The following is a 24,522-nucleotide window of genomic DNA, read 5'->3' on the forward strand; positions in this document are numbered from 1 at the left end:
ATATTTAATCAATTATCGTTATAGTATTGTCATTAAAATTATGCCAGTGAAAATTATTGTAACTTAATTTAATTTTCTTAATCATTTGTTATATTTTTACTGAAGATAAGGACATTAATAGTTGCATTTGGAGAGAATATAATCTAATCATTTCAGGATTTATAAAAAAATGAAACTTTTCATGATTTATATATAAAAAAAAAAACTTTATGTATAAATAGAATGCATTGATAAAGTTTTATCTTGGAGTTGCTGCACTGAATTTCTTATGCACTTTGTTGTTATTGGCATTTAGCATTAAACATCTATGGATAGAAGAACATGTGGAGTTGTGATGAATCCTAGTCTTGAAATATACCTGAAGCTTCCTGAAATTCCCAGAGATGAGCGTGTCCAATACAAGTATTTTTATTTTATTTTATTGTATTTAGAATTTATGTGAAAATTATGCAATTTCTATTGTACTGTTGCTTATCAAGCCTTGATCATTAGACAATACAATTTTTAAAATTTTTTCCGCCCCATGTACCTGATTTTTTTTTATTCCATCACTTGCCTGAGAAGATGGTGGTTTAGCACCTTAACATAGATGCTGCTGGGGAAAAGTTCCCATTTTGTTTTGTGAAATGCATTATACCTGTTAGATTTGTTTTGTTCATCTCTCTCTCAGCATTGTTATTTCCATGCTCTGGATATACTTATTTTATTCATATTTGGTATATGTAGATTTGCTAAAAATCTGTTCAACCATCTTGGGATTTTTTTTTTTTTTTTTCAAGCAAACCATTTTGTATGGGAAAATCTCCATACATGATAATCATTCTTCTCTCATTTGCATTCTTAAGCGAGAAGAATGATTATCATGCATGAAGATTTGATGATTCAGGATGTGCAGAGTATATTGCTAGAGGAACATTAGAGGGTTTGCAATGGCAGTGAAGCTTAGGTGAAAATGTAGAAGAGATGATAGTGATGGTGGTACAAATGACCTGAGAGGTAGTGATGGTGGTACAAATGACCTGAGAGGTAGTGTGAATCATGAAACAAGAGATTTAAGATTGATATTAAGGATTGTGCTGTAGAAATATGAGAGAGGAAAGATGGTGAGTGTGTGGCTTCAGTATGATAGTGCAGACTGGAGGAGAATCGCAGCATTATTGAATGAGATGATAATGAGAATGTTAGAAAGAGAGGTTTGGAATATGTAAATGCTTGGAATACATTTGATGATAGAAGGGAGATTATATTGTGTTTCACTAACTCACTGTCGCGTGTACAAGTGTGTTGTGCTCTGAAATCAGCAAAATATTAGCATTAATAAAACATGTCTTTGATAAATCTTTTCTTTTAGGCTTACACGGTGATCTGAATGCATTTTTGAAAATTATGGAGACAGCTACCGTGTTTGAATAAAACTTTAGTTTAATATAACTAAAATCTATATTCGACGTTTCGACCTTTATGTCAAGGCCATCTTCTGGAGCGTACAAATATACACAGGAAACAAGCTATACTATACTAATAAAATAAATAATAATAAAAATAAAAAATAAAATAAGATTAAAAAATTATAAAAATTATACATCAACGCTAGAGTCCTATTATTAGTGTTGTCTAATATATATATTAACATAATTCTGTTAACATCATTCCAGCCAGTTGGTATGAAATGGTTTCTAATACTAGTTACAGATTGGCTAGAGTCCTGACTTATGCTGGATCTTTCATATTAGTAGGCTGAATGTGTGCAATTCAGATCCTTGGAATTTTCATGCCATCTTTGTTATTGATATTTGGGTGGTTTATCAGGATTTTGCAGGATTCCTTAAATTTCCTTTCATACCAGGTTTTTGTGCAGTGTAAGGAGCAGGTGCTTTTCCAGTTGATTTGGTGTAAGGTGTTGAGTGCGTGGTCTGAGAGGCCTGCTTCATCATAATGGTTATATTTAATGGATTTAGAGGATCCTTAGAGGAGCTGAATATGGTTTTAAGTTTAGTGAGTGGTTTAAAGGTGGCATTGAGGTTATAATGTTGTAGGATTCTGTTGATTTTTTCTGATAACCCTTTAATGTATGGGATGGCTATGGTTTTACTATAATCTAGATTCGTTTTTGTTGTAGTTTTATAGAGTATTTTATTAACAGTATTTTTGTTATAGCCATTATTTATGAATGTGTCACTAATAATTTTTAGTTCTTGCTTCAGGGCTTGCTGGTTAGAGCAAATAGTTGTGGCTCTGTTTTTAAGGGTGTTAATGACTATATTTTTGTGATGGGTGGTAGTATGAATTCGCATGTATGTATTGGCCAGTGTGTGTCGGTTTTCGGTAGACCGTGAAGGATAGACTGCCTGAAGGAAGACGTGTAACTAGTGTGTCTAGGAACGGGAGCGAATTTTGGTTTTCGATTTCAATGGTAAATTGTATGCGTTCATGTTGTTTGTTCAGGTGGCTGAGGAATGTGTTTAGTGTTTGTCGCCCGTGCGGCCAGATCGCGAACACGTCGTCAACGTATCTGAGCCAGACTGTCGGTCGTAGCTTGGCGGAATGATGTTAATGGAATTATGTTAATATATATATATATATATATATATATTAGACAACACTAATAATAGGACTCTAGAGTTGATGTATAATTTTTTATTTTATTTATTTTTTATTTTTTATTTTTTTTTATTAATTTTTTTTTCCCTCACCAGAGGTCAGGCCAACAATTGTGGTGGCGGTTGGTCAGTGTCTTTAGCAAATTTGATTGTAGTATAGCTTGTTTCCTATGTATATTTGTATGCTCCAGAAGATGACCTTGACGTAAAGGTCTAAACGTCGAATATAGATTTTAGTTATATTAAACTAAAGTTTTATTCAAACACGGTAGTCGTCTCCATAATTTTCAAAAATGCATTCAGATCACCGTGTAAGCCTAAAAGAAAGGATTCAGGTCATCCATGGAAATGTTACCCACAAGCGCTGCAATCGGTATGGTAAGCTAAAGATTCGTATTTCTCTCTTGATCAATCGGCTGGCCTTTTTAAAAAGATGCAGAGACAATAACCTTATTCCGATCTGCATCAGGCTAAAAAAGAAATTTACGTCCGCTAAGGCATTCCGTATCTATGACCGCACAGAAAAAGCAATGCTTAGAGAACAGATTCAAACAGCCCGCCAAAACTTAGCTACAACACAAAATCTGGTTTCTAAATTACAATCAGAACTATCGAAATATGTTAATCCAGACATTCTACAAACACTTGAAAGAATTACTGACAATTTAGCCAAACATACCCTGGAAAGAATAAAGAAAAACTCAAGAAAAAATTCCACAGTTTGAAACAACGGCAAAATATGGCGGCCAATCACAGGAATCCATCCAATCAGAGGACTTCCTCCCCGATAAACAACAACCACAGTGAACAACAAACAAGGGAGACAAGGAGCGACCAACCACCGACAAGCAAGAACCATGTGATTAACCTATCAAGCCATACCCTGAACAACGGCGAACTTATGCTTCTGAATAAAGGACTGAACTATGCAATAGCACCAAAAAAGGTAAACAAATTGGATTTTATCTACCACATTGAAAGAGGCATCAGCTCCCTACCGAACAATATAGCAGATAAAATACGGCTAGAAACCAGTAATGTCCTAAATACTAAGAAAACCATACAGAACAACCTGACTAAAACAGAATTAACAGCAATTAAATCATTAAAAGCCAAACAAAACATAATAACAAAAGCGGATAAAGGCAGTGCCACTGTTGTCCTTGACAGGTCAACATACATACTTCAAATGAACCAACTAGTAGCCGATAACAACACATAAAATGGTAAATTATAACCCAACAAAAAGGATAAAGGATTAAACAGAAAAATTACTCAAGTCCGTCACTTCTTGGCCACCAGACACGGTTAAAAAACTCAAACCCCACTACGCTCGCCCCCCCAGATTATATGGGGTTCTGAAAATAAACAAACAAAATGTGCCCCTTCGACCAATCGTGGAAGGAATAGATAGTCCCACTTACCACCTAGCCAAAAAATTAGCAGCAACACTCAAGGAGTTGGTAGGTCATTCCCCCTCCTACATAAAAAATACACAACACTTTATAAACAAAATCAAAAACGTAACACTCGAAACACAAGAACACTCGAAAAAAGACGACTTATTAGTCAGTTTTGATGTTTCTGCCCTTTTTCACTAATGTCCCCATCAATGACACAATTCTCCTACTACAGAACAAATTTCCGCCCGACATTACGGCCCTCTTTGCCCACGTACTTAAGTCCGGTTACTTCGTGTGGCAAAACAAATTCTACCTACAAAAAGAAGGTACAACCATGTGCTCACCACTATCCCCCCCAATCGCTAACTTCTACATGGAAACCTTTGAGCAAAGGACTCTTGATTCTGCCACGCTACGACCGACAGTCTGGCTCAGATACGTTGACGACATGTTCGCGATCTGGCCGCACGGGCGACAAACACTAAACACATTCCTCAGCCACCTGAACAAACAACACAAAAGCATACAATTTACCATCGAAATCGAAAACCAAAATTCGCTCCCGTTCCTAGACACACTAGTTACACGTCTTCCTTCAGGCAGTCTATCCTTCACGGTCTACCAAAAACCGACACACACTGGCCAATACATACATGCGAATTCATACCACCACCCATCACAAAAATATGGAGTCATTAACATCCTTAAAAACAGAGCCACAACTATTTGCTCTAACCAGCAAGTCCTGAAACAAGAACTAAAAATCATTAGTGACACATTCATTAATAATGGCTATAACAAAAATACTGTTAATAAAATACTCTATAAAACTACAACAAAAACGAATCTAGATTACAGTAAAACCATAGCCATCCCATACATTAAAGGGTTATCAGAAAAAAATCAACAGAATCCTACAACATTATAACCTCAATGCCACCTTAAACCACCCACTAAACTTAAAACCATATTCAGCTCCTCTAAGGATCCTCTCCTCCCATTAGCACATCCTGGAGTCTATTGCATCCGATGCACCTGTAACTTACCGTACATTGGTGAAACAGAACGGACAATCCCTTTACGCAAGAAAGAACACATTAGACACATTAAATATAACCATTATGGTGACGCAGGCCTCTCAGACCACGCACTCAACACCTTACATCAAATCTACTGGAAAAGCACCTGCTCCTTACACCGCACAAAAACATGGTACGAAAGGAAATTTAAGGAATCCTGATAAACCACCCAAATATCAATAACAAAGATGGCATGAAAATTCCAAGGATCTGGATGGCACACATTCAGCCTACTAATATGAAAGATCCAGTATAAGTCAGGACTCGAGCCAATCCGTAACTAGTATTAGAAACCATTCCATACCAACTGGCTGGAATGATGTTAATGGAATTATGTTAATATATATATATATATATATATATATTAGACAACACTAATAATAGGACTCTAGCGTTGATGTATAATTTTTTAATCTTATTTTATTTTTTATTTTATTTTATTTATTTTATTTTTTATTTTTATTATTATTATTTTTTATTTTTTATTTATTTATTTTTTTTTTCACCAGAGGTCAAGCCAACAATTGTGATAGCAGTTGGTCAGTGTCTTTAGCGAACCAGTTTGATTGTAGTATAGCTTGTTTCCTGTGTATATTTGTACGCTCCAGAAGATGACCTTGACATAAAGGTCGAAAATAGATTTTAGTTATATTAAACTAAAGTTTTATTCAAACACGGTAGTTGTCTCCATAATTTTCAAAAATGCATGTCTTTGATAAAATTGTGTGGTGTTGTTAATACCGTGAAAAATAAGTCATGAAAACCGTCAACACCTAAGCTTATCTGTTAGATTAACTTTTTGCTGGTATTCTATCTAACATCTTCAAGAGCACAAAAATTTTGCATACTGTAACAAACTGTTTTTGTGCTCTGTAGATTCTGCGTAGAATACATGCGAAATATCAGCAATAAGTTAATAAATGGTTATTTTCTTATCAGTCTGTGGTCTCATCTATACTGTTAAAATTAATCAACATTAAGATATGGCATGAAGAAATCATAACATAAGTTATGAAAAGTATATTGCTAATGGACACTGTATCTCTTTTATTTGCTTGCCTAGTTGGCTAAGTAGGTATCATTTCCACTTCTCAAGTTTTTTATGGCACTTGTGGCATAATAAAATTTATTATTGTAAATCTTTTGACCAGGAACTAACTGGCCATCAGTGCATCAGCATAATCACAAGTTTAAACATATCCTGGAGACACAAGCCTATCCCCAAGAACTCTGAACCTGTCTCATCCATTGCAGGCATCTCTGAGATGATTGCTAAGATCTTGAAAAGATACAAATTAGTTCCTACATTTGCATCAAAAAAATCTTCAACATTCCTATAAAAAAATCTCTTAGTTACCATGTAGAAACAGCTCCCTCACTCTCTGGTGTTTAAGATCATTTGTGAGCGCCTCTGCTCGTACTTTGGACAAGCAAGGTATTCTACCAAAAAATGACTATGAGAACACCAATCTTATATTTGCAACAATAAACCTGAAAAATCTGGTCTTGCCCAGCATGGAGTGGACACCGACCACTATATCTTCTGGTCTGATACTCGCCTTTTATATTGCTGCAGGTTTTGGTTTGAGCAGTTATTTAAAGAGCGTGCTGAAACACTTCTACACTTTCCAAACTTAAATCAGAATGACTGCCTTTCAATTGCCAAGAACTGAGAGAATCTCATCCTCATAAATTGCAAGGAATAGTGTACATTCCTTCCCTTTCTTTTTTTAATATACTGCTACATCATTCAATTAATTACCTGAAGTTTCTTAATTTTTATTTTGGCTTTAATTGTAATCTTATTTTATTTTGTAACCACTCACGAAGTGTTATTCTTGCACATAGCTCAGCTCTGTAAATTGGATTAACAATCTTTGTTTTAGCTTCACCTTGTGATTATGCTGATGATAGTCAGTTTCTGGTCACAATATTTGCAATAATAAAAATTAGTATTATTTGTTCTTATGAATTATAAGAACAAATAATAAAATTATAAATCTCCATTCTCCACCTGAAAAAAATGGTGGATCCCACTATCACCTGATGTGACCTTCTGTGACTTGGAAAAGTATCATGTTTGATCTAGAGCAGGACTGCATTACCTTACCCTTATCCTGCCCATGATACTAAATATACAATAGCTTCACAACATTTCTTGTGTGGGATTCACATTAAAATTCAAAAACTGCAATAACCTCAAGTACTTATTACAAGGTCTAATCTCGGAGGCTTTCTTTTAAGGTTACACGGTGACCAGCACTCATATTTGTAAATTTAGGGACACAAAAACACGTGTTGAACAGATATTATTTTATTAATTACTAATAAAAAATCAGAGGCTAATGATCAGAAATTGGTTCTTAGCAAGTTATTACTGAGTTCTCACTGAAGTAATAACAAGGATGTATTTTTATTGATGCTTTTAAATGACTGCAGATTATAGTTAATAGAATTGACACAGGAAGCCCATTTCACAGAACAGATAAAAAGAGTAATCAGTGACTTCAAGCTGTACTGAAAATTAACAGTGACTGGCTGCTGTTGATTGTTTGCAAACTTTGTGGAGTAGCATTAGCAGCTGTAGTTCCTGTTTCTGCAGAAAAGCACAGCAGAATTCTTGAGAGGAGTCACTTTATATATCACAAGGTTTTTGAAATGAGAAAGGCAACTGCAGAGTACTTTTTTAATAAAAGTAAGAATCGGATTTGTGGTCAGACAACATTGTTAATATATGCACAAGGAAGAGAGTGGTTAAAAGAACAGAACTTTAAGGTGCTCCAACATCACTCAAGATTGTAGAAGATAAAATCTTATTTGTTCAGACTTTTTCTGTCTGACCAAAAACAAAGACCCAAAATATGCACTTCCATTTGTACTTAGTGTAATCTCTTTACTGAGTTTCTTGTGACAAGTGACCGTAGAATGTTTTATTCTCTTTCTGCAAAACATTTGTTCCAACACATCTTTTTTTCACATCTGTATGCAAGTCGTCTTAGCAGTTTTTTTTTCAAGAAGCAGTAAAATTTATTCTCTTAACTCAATCAGGTTTATGGATTATTCTTCATGCTTTGCAAGTCCTTACTAACTATAACTTCTTTCACAGGTGACCATGATGTGTATTTGTTTGTATTCTAGGAGTATAACCTCTTGAGTGTGACTGTCTTGCACATGACTCTAGGATGTTTCATAGCACCTCTTTTCCTCCCTACCTTTGGTACTGTATATTGTACTGTATCTGATATATTGCATGAGAGCAGATTAAAATCTGAATGTTTGTTCTTTCTGTCTAATTGGAAACAAAAAAAAAAAAAAAAATCTTTAATACATAAATGCATAAAAGGTGGCCCAAAATTTGGTGGGTGTGAAAAAAATACATTGAATGCACATTTTTTCTTAATATTTATTTTACGGAATGGCATCTTGTGGGGGTCACTGCTTTACTCCTCTAAGTGCATACTTGTCACTAATAGGTGGTATGAAATTGCATTCAATTTCAACTGGAAAGGGGAAAAAAATCCTGTACCTTGGAAAACATAGTAAGCAGTATCATATTAAGTAGACACCTGTTATACGAGGATGTATTGAAATGTTATGATAATCACCATGAAGGAATTGAGGTAGAACCATATAACTTATACATTATTCTACATATTCCTCACAAACTGCTATACACTTGTTACAATGGTGCTGCATAATTTGCAGTCCTCTGAGAAAAAAAAAAGTATTTCCTTTGTTGCACAAACCAGTCATTTTTGTTCTAGGTGTTTATCAGAACTTTTCAGCCCCTACCCCATCTATATGAAATGTATCATTTTATTCTGTGCACTGAATAATCTACAGTATTCTTACTTTTACTGAAATGGTTTATATTAAAAATGTCAAGTGTATTTGTGGGGAGGTGGAGTTGTTGGCAAATGAATGTGCATTAAGGCATGATATTCAAATCTTTTTTATTTATTTATTTATTTTTTGTGATCTCTGCAGGTAACATTGGTGATATGGCTATATCATTACCAAATATAATACCACTTTCAGCTTATAAATCTTGCATTACAATGTGTGGAAGGCCAATTTTGCCACCTTTGTTGGTAAGTATCAGGTAATTATTACTGTCATATTTCCATTATTTGGATCTTCTATACAGTTAAATTATTTATTGTTTTTATATTTTATTTATGTAATTCAAACTGCTGCTACTAACGTGTCAGTTAACTAGTTATTTAAACTGAGTATTTTGCCTTGTTAATCCGTAAGTACAGAATCTCATTACAGTTCTGTTATAGCATCAGCCATCAAACAAGTTGGACTCTTATCTGGCAGATGAACAGTCTGTATTAACATTCATTTTTTTTTTCTGTTTTCAAAATCTGTGGTTCTGTTGGATTTTTTGCTATTTTTCTAAACATAATAATGGATTATCATCATGAACTCTTGGATCTGAAAACAACAAATGTGTGATTCTGACTTTCGGAAATAAGTAAATGGTTAGAAAAGAGTCATTTAAGTAACTATCTATTAAGAGTAGATAACTGGGAGAAGACATCCAGATAGGAAATAAGGAAAAAATGTGGAGAACTAAGTGGCTTTTGACCCACTGTTCAATCTTCACATTTTCTTGATCTCTCCTGTTACTAAGTGTCCATTTTGGATGCTAAATGAATAAGGATGTGCAGGAAATTTATGACTTACCCAACCAAATAGTATGTTGTATTATTGGTTTAAACTGCATACATTAAAATGGTACATCATGTCAGATTACCATGCTGGTTGTTTCATTGCCCTGTTATATGGATGGTATGTTGTCCTGTCTTGTGTGTGTTACGTGAATGTGCAAGTGAACTGCCAGTGCATTTGATGAAATTGTTCAATCTAAGTCTCAGCTCTGGCAAGGTTCCATGGGAGTGGAAGGAGGGTAAGATAGTTACATTATATAAAGGTGGCTCTAAAACATAAGTAACAAATTACAGATCAATTAATATCTCAGAAGTGGTGGTTAAAGTTTGGAAAAGTTGCTTAAAGGTAAAGCCCAGCAGTAGGTGGTTAGGAAAACAATACTTTATGGTGGGCAGCATGGCTTAGTAATTTACTAATGTTTTATAATAGTGACAGCAAAATAGATAATGGAAATGGCTACACTGTGATACTGCTGAACAACCTCAACAGAATGAGGGCGACTAGTGGAGTGCCTCAATGTTCTGTACTAGGACCACTACTCTTTAATTTCTATATTAATGATATAGGAAATGATTTGAGGGAGAGATATTCAGTTTGCTGATGATGCAAAACTGGAGAGGGCAATAGTTGATAAAGGTGATGTAGATATCCTGCAGAATGATTTAAATAAATTGGCAATATGGACAAAGGGTAATGATTGTCAATTTAATGTTGAAAAATGTAAGGTTTATGCACTTTGGGTTGAAAAGGTTATGTGATACATATTGTGTATCACATTGATAATACTGAATTGCAATAAATTGATAGCTCAGAGGATTACTTGGATGTTGAAAAAACACACTAACTACTAAAGATATAAGGAGGTTATGGTCCATCTTTATAAGATTAATTCGAAACTTAGAAAATTCGGCCACATCTTGACCACCATGTGCAGATTTGGTCACGTGGGTTTCTTGAGGATTAGGAGATGGTGGAAAAGTTTCAGCAGCGAGTGATGAAGCTGGTTATTGACAGGTCTGTGGAATGCTTCCTGTGAGGATAGGTTGAAGGTATGTGGATTGCAAAGTTTAGTTGATAGAAAAGAGGGGATATGATAAAAACTGAACCTCTTTAATAACTTGAGGTTCTATAAGATTGACACCAAGGGAATTTTTCAGTACATGATGAAGAGAGAGAACTAGATGTCATCCCTGGAAGCTGTGTAAGAGTGGGTTAGTAAGGATGGGAAAACTAGATTTTTTGCTTGGTGGTGAGTGAGTGGAATAGATTGCCAGCATTTGTTGCGAGTGCCTTAACAGTGAATTATTTTAAGGAAAGGTATAATAGATATTGCATGTATAATGGTTACTGCAGGTCTGCCACAATGAGTCTTTAGATACCTGTGTAATAATAATATAATGTCCCACTGTTTTTGTCAGGGAATAAATGAATGTTCCCTGACAAAAACTATATAAAACTGAAAGATTAATAGAAAAGAAGGGGAGCTAGCAAAGGATTATCATATCATCATAATCAAGATATTGATATATGACATTATATAGGAACTATATGATGTGGAACAGAAGTTTTTAGCATAACTGGCAAAATGCCATCAGTACCAGAAGACTTATTAGGTTCTAGATTATTCAAGGAGTTTTCTAAGATCTTCCCAGCACAGAAGGCTATAATAGAAGATGACTTTTTTTGCTTGTACAAGAACTGGAGTTCTTGACTGAACCAAGTTCTCATATCCAGATGATACCATCTGAATGTGAAAGAAGTGGAATCATGGAAGGACAGAAGTTGATTCAATACCATTAGCAGGATACCAGAAGACTTCACTGCCATTTGAGCAAAGGCAGGTTTTTTTTTGGTTTTTTTTCTCCATTTAGTTCATTCAAGTGTTATTATTTTTATTTTATTATTTTATTTTTTTTTAAGTGTTATAAGCTGTACTGTGGAGTAATGAAAGTAATTGTGCAGGCTGAATGAGAATCTAGAGTTTTTGAACTGAGCCATTTGATATCTCCTGCTTGGACTATTTTGGCATGCTTATTAAAGAACCAAGGCTTAGTTGGAATTTTGTATGGAATGAAGGATGAAAACCTCATTCCAGCAAGGACTATTTCAGTTATTTGGTTGGAGCAGGCATTTGGATTGAGAGATGGAAAAAACTAATCATGCCATGGAAAAGAGACTCAAAAATCACTGATGCCATCCCATTAGATATGGTTGTAGGAGCAGGGGATACAAGGCTGAGATTGGCTGGATGAAAGTTTGGCTGTAGAAAAGAAAACAGATGAGGCTATGGTCACATTTGCCAAGAGGAGAGCTAATATCCACAATATATTTGGAGAAAGTGTGATCTTATATCAGTGTTGATGTGGAAAACAGAAGTAGAACATTTGTCTTAGTAACGACTAATATTTTTCTGAATTGTTATTGCATAGTTTGTATAGATTTAATTAAGTGTTCAGTTAGCTCAACCAATTCATCTCAGTTTTTTGCTGATAGAGATATATTGGCAATGCTTCCGTTCAACAATCAGTCATGAAAATATGATGGAAGAATCTGTATATTCACAGTTGCTTGCTCTCATTCTAAAATGTATATTTTTACATATTAATTCCACAGAACTTATTGCAGAACAGTCCAATAGAATGTTTTTGGAACGAACTATAATGCTGAGTGTAGACCAGACCAGTGCTTTCAACAACAATGTAAGAACTTGTAGTCATTTGAAGGAAGAATGGTCCAAAATACTTGAACCATATTATCAAAAACTGGTTGAGAGCATGCTTAGAATTATGAAAGGTGTGAGAATGGGACCAAAGAAGGGCCTACATGCTGTTCAAGTATGTGCAATTTATACTTCTCTGAGTAAGAGGAAGAATAATTATAGCAGATTAACATTGGTGGATGGTCATAGCAGCAGACTAACAGCTGCAAAGGATAAAGTGGAACAAGCACTTTATCAGTGTATATCATACTGATGTAAATGATGCGGTGGAATATATAGAAGAGAGGCAAATATTAGGAGAATTGGAAGTGGAAGAAACAGGTGTGTATCAGATGTTGGTTGGGTTAGATGTGAATAAGTCTGTGGGAATGGACGACATATCACTATGTATTCTTAAGGAATGTGCACCACAGTTGGCTATGCCCCTGACCTGGTTATTTAATGAAAGTCTTGCAGTGGGTAGGGTTCCTAAGGAGTGGAAAGAATGCAAAATATTACCCCTTTACAAGCATTGTTCTAAGACAGAAGTTTCCAACTATAGGCCAGCCTGTATAACTGCGGTTGTGGTCAAGGTGTTGGAGAGATTAGTAATGAATAGATTACAGGATTGGGTTGATGGACATAGCATTCTTTATGATGGTCAGCATGAATTTGTAAAGGGTAGGTCCTGTTTTAGTAATTTACTTGCATTTCATAAGGTGACAAGTGTGTTAGATAAGGGAGAATTATATACAGTGATATTCCTGGTCTTTGCAAAAGCATTTGTTAGATTACCACATGGTGTACAAGCTGCAGAGGATGGAAATAAATAGTATATTGGTCAGATGGATCAGAGATTGGCTCTCTGAATGACACCAGTAGGTTGTGTTATGATGGAGCAGTGGCTAAAAAAAGGATGGTAACCAGTGGCATGCCCTAGGATTCTGTTATTGGGCACCTGCTGTTTAACTTTTTTGTAAACGATATATCATGTGAATTCACTGAGGATCTTCAGTTGATGATGATACAAAGTTGGGGAGAATTATAAGCAGCACTGCTGATGTTAATTCCCTTCAGGAAGATTTGAATAGATTTTTGACTTTAACAAAGGGTGGAGGTTGTAGTTTTAATATCAACAAGTGCAAGATGTTACATTTTGGAGTGCAGAAATATAAGGTTCTGTAGTATATCAATGGTGCTGTAATACAGGAAGTGGATGAGATTGGAGATTTGGGAGTGATGGTTGACAGTAGACTGAAGTTCAGAGGACATATTGCTAGTGTTGCAAAGAGTGCACACTGTAGTGATCCTATGATAAGAAGTACTCTAACATGTAGGGATAAGGAAGTGATTGTGCCACTGTATAAGGCACTGGTCAGACCACATTTGGACTATTGTGCTCAGATCTGGTCACCTGGTTTTCAATGTGATGTGGAAATACTGGAGAAGGTCCAGAGGCAAGTGACTAAGATAATGTCAGGACTTTGGAATGCTGGCTATGGAGAGAGAGAGAGAGGGGTTGAAGAAATATGGATTACAGAGTTGGGTGGATAGGAGGAAAGGAGGATTTTATCAGATTAATCCAGAAGGGATTATAAAAAGAGTAGAAGGTGAGACAGGAAGAACCAGAGGTTACATAACCCTGGAAGTTATGTAAAAGTGTGGTGAGGAGGTGTGTGAGGAGCAGATTTTTTACATGGAGAATTGTCAGTGAATGAAACACATTACCAGAATGTGTTGTTAATTCAAGGAGTATTAAGGATTTTAAGATTCTATATGATAAATTTGTTGTCAGTTGAATTAACCTCCCACGATGAGTCTGCTGACTCCATGGGGGATAATAATAATATAATGCTCTGTGCAACTTATTTCAACATGCATCAGTTAATTGGTATGGATAGTATATACAATTGTTTGCTTTGTGCTGAAGAGACACTTTAAATTTTCAGTCAGCTGAATCGAAGAAAGAAGTGGAAGAATATCAAAGGAAAGCAGTAATAGCTGAAACAAGACTTTTGAAACGCAAATTTGAAAAAATTCGTTTAGTCAATAAGATGCAAGCTGTAGTTGACAGTATTGAGGTAGGTTATATGTACAATTTTTTATATTATAGGTTTATATATTATTACTTTTATATTCAATTGACAGAGTTCATAGTCAAGAGTAACAATAAGCATGAAACAGAATCATATCTTTGACTGGCAAATGAATCGTACTTGGGTCTTATACAAAGGCCTAGGAATTGACTATATATCATCATAAAATGTGAGATGTCCCTAACTATTTTCTGGATTTGAGATAGTGTTATATCTTATGATGTTGTTATTATTGTTATACTATAATTATATTATAGAATTTTGTAGAGAATGGTAAATAGGTTTTTCCTCTCCTGTAAGAAACTGATGATCAATCAACATATGTTGATCACCAATATATATTGCTGGATACTCATAATATTAGTTATTGTTTTTCCACACTTAATGTTATCCTATCACATGCATTGTGATAGGATAATCTGTGTTCATTCTAAGTGTCATGAAAGTTCATATCTGATTGGCTCAGTGACTTTTAAACAATTGTTTTTGGAATCCAGGAAATGATTGACACAAGGCCAGATAAAAAAATATATATATTTAATGAAACCAAACAACCATACCAAAGGTAATTATAAATTAAGCTAATAGCTATAAAACTAATTGTATCCAAGCCTTTCTAAATAAAACTATGCTTCTGAGATCTCTTTTATCTTTAAAATATAAAATTATTGGCTCACTGACTCATTCCATCATTAGTTTCTTTCATATGTAAATATCAGTCTACCAGATTGAGCATTTTTATTTCATCTGACAACCAATTCTTTGAGAAAAAACTACATGTTTATTAGATTGAGTTCTTTATCAGGCCTTTTCTCAAAATGTAAAACTTCTCTTTTTCTCCTTAACTTCCTTGGAACTGTATATTTCCTTATTTAGATATATTCCATTCATCCTCACTGAGTATAAATATTGTCTCATCTCAGGAAGTTTTATTATAAGAAGTGCAATCAACAGCTTCTTTTAATACTTGATAAACAAAATGTATCAAGAAAGTACAACTCTTTTTTCCGTTAATGCTACTTTACAGTTTTGAATATGTCTAATTCCATCACTTATTTCAAAAAAAGACCGAACTTTTTAAATAGTGTGCAAACTGGCAAAGAACACACTGCAGCTACTGAGTGCACCTAGTGGTAGATTTTGACAACAAACTGCCATTTGCCTCATTCTGCTATGAGCATTATGAGTTACATAATGTCATAATGACATAAAGTCCACTGAAGTGAGTACATGCACAAGTTGTTCATCGGATTAATGTCAGTGAAAGAGCTTGAAGAACAACGTATATGCGAAATTTTGCTGCAGACTTGGTAAAAATTTTACAGAGACATTTCAATTGCTTAACCATGCATACGAGGAGGACTGTATGACTCCAACGCAGTACTGTGAGTTGTTTAAGCATTTTAAAAAGGGCAGAATGTCAGGCAGTGAAGATCCCAGGCCTGTACAACTTTCCACATCAATAGACAACGACCATGTCTAGAGAGTTTGGGCTGTGATTCGTGGGCATCAGCATAGGATCTTGCCATCAAATTTTGACTGAAAAACTTCAGATGCATTGCGTAAGTGCAAAAAAAATTCGTATCGCATTTGTTGACTGACAATCAGAGTTATTGCAAAACATCAGAGATCCATTGTGCCCATCCAACCTATTCTCTGGACTTAGCCTCAGCAGACTTTTTCCTGTTTTCCAAACTTAAAACCACTTTGAAAGGATGTCGTTTCCAAACCATACAGGAGATTCAGGAAAATGTGATAAGAGAACTGTGCACCATCACAGAAAGTGTGTTCCAGGAAGCATTCCAATAATGGAAGAAATGTTGAGAACGGTGTATCGCCAGTAGAGCAGACTACTTTGAAGGGGGACAGTGCTTGAAATGTAAAATAAACAATAGTCTTATCAAAAGTTCGGTCTTATTTTGAACACGCCTTGTAATTCATTAATATCACTGGAATCCTTGAGAACACAAAAAAACCATCCTATTTCAGCATTTCTTTGAATTGTAATAAAACATCTTTTTAATATTACTATTTATTTGTTTACAATATCAGTTTGTCAGTCAAAATATATTCATTTTTGAAAATTTAAAAAAAATTTTTTAAATTCTTTTTTCGGGATCATCCATTATTACATTCCTACCTTCAGGTTTTGCAATTTTCCCAGAACAAAAATCTCTGGTCTTTGCTCTCAAACTTTCTCCCTCTTGTTTTTCTTTTATTCATTCTCTCTCTCTCTTTCTCTGTCAGCTGTCAATCTCCTATTAGTCTCCTTAACTAAACAACAAGCAAACAGTTTGTAATGGCTGCCACGTTGTTGTTAGCAGAAGGAGAATGTCTTTATGGTGAACAACAGATATTATTGTACATTTAAAAACTTGTGAATTAGAATAAATGACTAATGAAATTATTTTAATTCTCAGCTATCTAGTAAGTATGTTTAACCTAAAACACACATTTTTATTTTTAAACATAATTATCACTTTCTAATTAGGCATATGACAAGTGAGTCATAAGTGGCTATGAAACTGAAGCTAATAAAAGTTCTAATGTACAACAGCAATTAGAAAAAGATTCATAATTGCAAATTATGATTATTTTTACATCATTTTCATCTTTCAAAAAATTATTTCATAAATATTTCTCTTATATCTAACAAGACTTAACTGCTCTTTTGATGCTTATGTCTAGATCTAAATTTGTAATGAGGTTCTTGCTTATCATTTATTTATTTTTTTATGTTGCATCGATTTATTTATCCTTTCCTTTGAAGTGTAATATAGCTTATCTTTGTATATCATCATCAGCCATTATCGATCCACTGCTGGATGAAGGCCTTTCCAAGATTACTCCAATACTCTCTGTCCATGGCTCTCCTTTTCCATGTCACTCCTGCAAATCTGATGATATCATCAATCCACTGTGATTTTGGTCGGCATCGTGGTTCTTTTTCCTCTCGTGGAATCCAGTCCAATACTTCTTTTGTCCATCGCTGATCTTGTCTTCGGGCAATATGCCCAGCCCATTGCCACTTCAGATGTTTCCCTCTTCCTATGATGTCACAGAGTTTGGTTTGATTTCTTATCCATGTATTCCTTTTGTGATCGCATACTTCTTTTCATACTAAATTGTGTTGTTCTTAATTTTTGAATTTCCTTTGCATTCAGTCTTCATCTTTCACAGCCATATGTCAGTGGAAGAATACACTGTTAAAAGCCTTTCTCTTTAGGCATAATGGTAGTTGGTTTTTGAATATTGAATGTAATTTTCCAAATGCTTTCCACTTAAGCATCGCATGCCTTTTAATTTCATCCATGATATTTTATTCCATTGATATTTGTTGTCCTAAGTATATAATGATCTACTTGCTTAATTTCCTCATTATTGATTTTTATTATTTCTGGTTGGACATAACTATTGAACATAACTTGGGTCTTCTTTAGGTTTATCTTTAGGCCTGCTGTTCTGCTAACAATTTGGAGCTCATGGATACGAGTCTGTAATTCAATTGCAGTTGAAGTAAAGATAACTATGTCATCTGCAAAGCATAAATGGCTTAAATATCTGCTATTTATCTTCAGACCTTTCCCTTCCCAATCAAGAAGTTTGAATATTTCTTCTAGACATGCTGTGAATAATTTTGGAGGTATTGTATCACCTTGTCTTATACCTTTCTGTATTCTCACAGTAGAGATGTTTCCGTTGAAATGAATTGCTGCTGTGGCATTGGTGTATGCTGATTTGATGGTTCTGATGTAGGGCTCCTTCACTTGTTGGTTTTGTAATGCTTTAAGTATTGCACAAGTATTAAGTGAATCAAAGGCTTTCTCATAGCCAATAAAACCAAGACATAGTGGTAATTGATATTCATTACACCGTTCAATAATCTGCTGTACAACTTGAATATGGTCCATTGTACTAAAGCCCCTTCGAAAGCCTGCCTGTTCTTTTGGTTGTGCTAGGTCCAGAATCGCACAAAGTCTATTAGCTAAGGCTTTTGTAAACACTTTGTAGACCACTGATAATAATAAATTTAGTTTAATCCTTTATCCAAGTGTGTGCAAACAAAGTTTGCGCCTGAAAGTATCTTCAGGACTGGGGTAAAGTGGTACAACACCACTTTTGTACCACTTTACCTCAGTCCTGAAGATACTTTCAGGTGCAAACTTTGTTTGCACACACTTGGATAAAGGATTAAACTAAATTTATTATAGTCTGACCAAGTGAAAAATAAACTTTCAACATCTTTCTCTAAATCTAGAGTAATTTAATAAAAAGGTGGCACACCATTTGGTATCTCCACTTGGGCCTGGCTCCCACTGAAGAGACCTCAATAAAGGTCAAAACTAGTCTGGGTAGTGGCCCTTCCCTTAATGCATAACATTATACATATCTGCAAGGAGATGTGTTTTGCATTATGGGAGATACTGAGATAGGAGTGTTGGTAGCTTGCTCCACCTTTGCAAGGAGTTGCCTGGTGTTGTACCACTTTACCCCAGTCCTGAAGATAATTTCAGGTGCAAACTTTGTTTGCACACACTTGGATAAAGGATTAAACTAAATTTATTATAGTCTGACCAAGTGAAAAATAAACTTTCAACATCTAGACCACTGATAGGTCGGTAGTTCGTCAAGTCCTCTACTCACCTTTTTTATGTATCAGAATTAGGGTAGCTTTCTTCCATGTTGTTGGTACATCATTATATATATATATATATATATATATGTGTGTGTGTGTGTGTGTGTGTGTGTGTGTGTGTGTGTGTGTGTATATTCTAAATGATGACCTTAATATGAAGGTCGAAACATTGGGAAATTAAAGTAATTATTTCTAACATGGTTGTAATCTTCATAATTTACCGAAATGGAAGACTGATTTATTTAGGAGTATAACATTTTGCACAAGTATTAAGATATCACCAATTTTGATATCAGACCATTTAATGACACTTTTCCTTCATAATGTGATCCACATAGATGATGATTAGCAGTGGAGATAGGGTGATAACATTCATCCTTATCTCATGCCGATTTTACATTAGACCATCTTCCTTTATTTCTCTCATTTCTAATTGCTGACTTATAACTCAAATATAGATTGTGTTACTTGATATATCCCATTTACACCTTATAATTATAGCATTTTGAACAGCTTTTCTCTTGGCACCTTGTCATAAGCCCTTTCGTAATCTACAAAATCTAAATCAACTTTGTTTTATTTCTGTGATTTTTCAACTATTTGTCTTAAAGTGACAGTCTGATCCTGACAACCTCTATTTGACCTGAACCCAACTTGTTCTTCTCCAGTTTCCCTTCTGCAATTCTTCTATCTTTCTTACAAGGGAATACTCAGTTACGGCAACAAAATAAATTCCTCTGTAATTCTTGCATTCAGTTATATTTCACTTTGTACAGATAGGTGCTATGTAATGTATTCCAGTCACCTGAAATTTTACCACATCTGACCGGGCTGTCTGAATTATTCAGCATAGCCACTGTAAAACTTTAATGCCCCCATTTATTAGTATTTCTGGTTGAATATCACCTACTCCAGCCACGTTTCAAGTTTTTCATTGTTTTTTTGTACTTACCTCATGTATTAATATGTACTACTCTTGATTGCATTCCTCTGAAATATTTTCTACCACCTGTTCTATCACTTCTTGCTTCATTTAGCAGTCTTTTAAAGTAATTGTAAGTGGGTGGACAAATAAGCTATAATTTGCAATTAACAGCATAGGTCATGCCTGAGCAATTTGCTCATATTTTACAATAATGTTATGGCTGAGTTGGATGAAGGAAATGGATACACTGTGATACTGTTGGACTTTGCTAAGGCATTTGATAGTATAAACTGGAGAATATGAGATTGAAATGCAAACTCTTAACATGGATAGGTATCAGAAAATGGTATATGGGGGAGGATGAACCTGCCAGATTTAAGATAACCAGTGGTGTGTCCCAAGGATCTGTACTTGGACCATTGTTGTTTAATCTATGTATCAATGATATTGGAAAGGGTCTGACAGGAGATCTTTGTTTGCTGATGATGCAAAGATAGGCAGGGCAATTAGAAATGCTACTGATATACAGTAGTTGCAAGATGGTCTGAATAGGCTGGAAGTATAGGTAAATTATCATAGCTGTCAATTTAATGTTAGTGAGTAAAGTTATGCATTTTGGTACGATGAGATATCCAGTGACATGTTATATTGGTGGGGTTATGCTTGGAGTAACTGACGAGGCTGGAGATCTTAGAGTTATGGTGGACAAGAATTTGAAGTTCAAGGGGTCACAGCAAAAATTACAAATATGATCCAGAGAATAATTGCAACAGAACATTAACAAGTGAAGATATGGAGTCATTTTGCCACTTTACAAGGCCTTGATATGACTGCACCTAAACTACTATGTACAGTTCAGGTTCCAAAGGAATAAAAATCTGTGGAAAGGCTACAAAGAATTGCAAGGATGATATTGGCATAATGGAATGTAGATTATGAGAATAGATTGAGAGTATGTGGGCTTCGGATACTGGTAGACAGAAGAAAGAGGACCAATATGATAAAGTCTATAAACGTTTGATAGGATGTTATAGAATATCAGTTGATAACTTTTTTTCATTATATGGAAGGTGGGAAGAGGACATCCATGGAAGTTTGTGTGTGGTTAAGAAAGAGGTGAGAGTTAGATTTTTCTCTCGTAAAACCATGAGTGAGTAGAATAGTTTACCTGTTGAGCTAGTGAGTGCATCTAGTGTGAATGAGTTTAAGAGAAAGTATGACAACCAGTGTGGGTTTTGTATGGCCTTCCTCAATGAGTCCTTGACTCCCTGGAGGCCTAATAATAATTACTCCAAGCATCTTGAATATCTTGGTCTTCAATTTTCATATTACTTTTGTCATCTGATTCCTTTTACAGTACTCTTTCTTCCATTTGTAAGCTTTCTCAATAGCCTTCAGAACATTTTGCCATCTTCCTGATATTTATCTTTTATGGTATTGCTAAAATCATTAAATGAATTTTGTTTAGCTACATAGTTGACACGGTGCTTCAATTTCTTACATTTTGCATTCTCTGAGAGCACATGCCGACTTACTGGTCAGAAACTTTCAATGTATTTTCTTCTTTTCCTTGCTGCCCCTTTATCTTCCTGATTCCACCATAGAGTTTTAATTCACCTCTCCTTGGAGGTAACCTTGCAACATGTTGTCTCTCAGGCTAAATGTGTCATTGTTTTCTTCAGGGTCTGCCACTCAATCTTCATGGTTTGCTCTTTGTTTTCAAACTCTTTCAGTTTTTCTTGAATAATGTTTGCATATTTGAGTCTACAGTTCACTTTTAAAAGCTGCCCAACTTTGATAATTTTTAAAATTATCTTACAAAGTTTTCTTTTCAGTATGATATTCGATTTTATCCTGCTCAGAACTAAATAGCAATCATTTCCAATTTCACCTCAATATACTGGTTACCTGAATAGCATGAAGAAATCGCCATCAACAATAACATAATCAATAAGACTTTATTATTTCGTGTGTCTTCTCTCCATGTGAATTTGTGCACATCTTTTTGTTGGAACGTGGTGTTATTAATGATTAGTTCGTATCCTGAACAAAAAAACCAGCAAGCACTTACCATTATTATTAACTTTGCTCTTTTCTTAAATTTTTTTCTAAAACATTTTTGCATGTCTGGTAATCATTTCCTACTCTATTGTTTAGATTTTTAACAAGGACCAATTTGTTTTTCTTTGTATTCAGTTTTCTTCGTTAATTCCTTGAAAAATTCCTCCACTCTTTCCTTAGTAGATCTTTCTATGAGACTATAGGCACAAATATGTCTCATTTTTATACGATGAAATCTGTGGTGAATTCATCACTAAAAAACACACGTACTAACCACAGTGATAAGTTTTAATACGTAAATATTTCATCCTCAGTAGTAATTCAAACAATACTAGGAATAACATACAGTTAGGGTGCATGATTACAATGGAATCTTAACATGTGTGCAGTAACATGTTATAGAAGTAAATTAAAATATAACTGAACAAAAAAAAATAAATAACATATATAAAGAGATTATTTTACACAATTTTGTATGATATATGTTTTTTTTTTGTTGTTGTTATTTTAATTCTATAACACATTACTGCACGCATATTGAGATTCCATTGTAATCATGCACCCTAACTGTATGTTATTCTTAGTATTGTTGGAATTACTGTACTGAGGATGTCCCAAGATACTTGGGATGAAATATTTATGTATTAAAACTTATCACTGTGGTTAGTATGTGTGTTTTTTAGTGATGAAATATATCTCATATCCCCATTGTGATATTTTTCCACATCACTCTACTTGAAATTTCCTTCCATTCAAGAAGATTATCCTTGTATTTAGTTTTGAACATGATAGCTACTCCTTCCTTTTCCTGATCATTATTTCCTATAATATCTTGTAGTTATTTAAAATAATCTCACCTGTTTTTGTCTTCTTTGTTTCAGTAACACCTGGTACTTCTCCAATTCTTCTGCCTGAATTTGAGTCTACAGTTCACTTTTGAAAGCTGCCCAACTTAGATAATTTTTAAAATTATCAAAGTTGGATTCGTTTTCCATTGATGACATTGTTTGAATTCTGCTGGCATTGAGTTGGTGTTTCTTCCAGCAGCTGACTTTTCTCTGTTTACCCTGGTTCTCATGAAAACAGGGGGAACTTGCTTAACAAATTTACTAGCCAATTCTCATTTGTTTAGTATCAAGGTAGATACCTATTAATGGGTTGCACCATGAGACGGTGAGGATTGTATATGAGGTCTTGAAGTTCCATTTCTCCATATTCCTTAAAAGGTTATTCAAAAATCTTCTTCCAGTTGTCTAGCTTTTATCCCTAAGCAACACCAGAATAAAAGATGAAGAAACAATAACAAAGATCTGTATTCACTATCTTAGTGCTTTTGGCCTGTATGGACTTCCCAAGATACATAAAGAAAATGTGCCACTTTGACTGTTACTGGATTCTGTAGGCAAGTCCTATACAAACTAGCCTAAATTTTAAACTTTTACTAGTAATTCTCCTCTTTACATTAAAAACAATAATAATCCAAAGATTCAGAAACAAAATCTCTAGTATTTGTTTTATTACTTACTGACCATTTAATTAGTTTCTCTTTTGATACTACCATTCAGCTAACAGATAAATTAAAATTATTACAGAAAGATTTTCCTCCTGGTATTGTGTAATTACTTTATTTTACTATTAACACCAGTCAGTTATTTTTCATAAACTTTACAAAGAAATTCAAGAAACTGCATTTTAAGCAGCACATCATGAACATCTCACTGTCCTTCCATACAGTTCTGATATGATACATGGATGACATTTTTGCAATTTGGAATGCTTACTTATCATTTCAAATTTGACTTAGATGTTTTTCTTCAAAGAATTAATTTTCTCATTCAAGAATCAATTTCAGTCTAGTAGTAGAAGCCAACAATAGTCTTTCGTTTCCTAGATGTTTCTTATTTTATGACAGGCTAATGATAATCTGCAATTTCAGTCTACAGAGAGAGAGAGAGAGAGATAACCAACATCAGAAGATATAGTTATGCTGACTTTCCTTTGCAACAAGAACTTCTGCATGTTAAATCCACTTTCCTCTCTAATGGTTACAACTCAGATTTCATTTCAGAGATAATGAATCATCATCATGCGTATCAAGGATTTAGGCCTAGCATGGCCTGTATCGGCCTTCGAAGTCATCATTGAATCGTTTAAGAGGACATCCTGGTTTTCTTTTTCCTAACGGCTTGTACTTTAAGGCTTGTTTTGGTAATCTTTCTGTTTTCATTCTTTGAACGTGTTCCATCCATTTATGTTTATATTTTTTAATTTTTTCTATTACTGGTTCTTGGTTTAATTCTTTCATAATATCTTCGTTTCTTTTGTGATCAAATAGGGTATACTTTGC

The 24,522-nt window shown here is 34.5% G+C and overlaps 1 protein-coding gene across 2 annotated transcripts in view; it reads left to right on the forward strand.

Moving 5' to 3' along the window:
• Positions 1-24,522, forward strand: part of Cp110 (Centriolar coiled coil protein 110kDa) — a 148,048-nt gene that overhangs the window by 26,770 nt on the left and 96,756 nt on the right. For both annotated transcript variants that reach the window (XM_090411265.1, XM_090411264.1), the window contains exons 2-4: positions 296-402; positions 9,070-9,173; positions 14,407-14,538. In XM_090411265.1, coding sequence (XP_090267391.1) covers positions 384-402; positions 9,070-9,173; positions 14,407-14,538 — 255 coding nt within the window. In that variant the 5' untranslated portion in view covers positions 296-383. The remainder of the gene's footprint in view (positions 1-295; positions 403-9,069; positions 9,174-14,406; positions 14,539-24,522) is intronic.

Source organism: Typopeltis vanoorti, chromosome 21, assembly GCF_054136105.1.
Source record: "Typopeltis vanoorti isolate ZY-2024b chromosome 21, IOZ_Tvanoo_1.0, whole genome shotgun sequence".
NCBI classification, from domain to species: domain Eukaryota; kingdom Metazoa; phylum Arthropoda; class Arachnida; order Uropygi; family Thelyphonidae; genus Typopeltis; species Typopeltis vanoorti.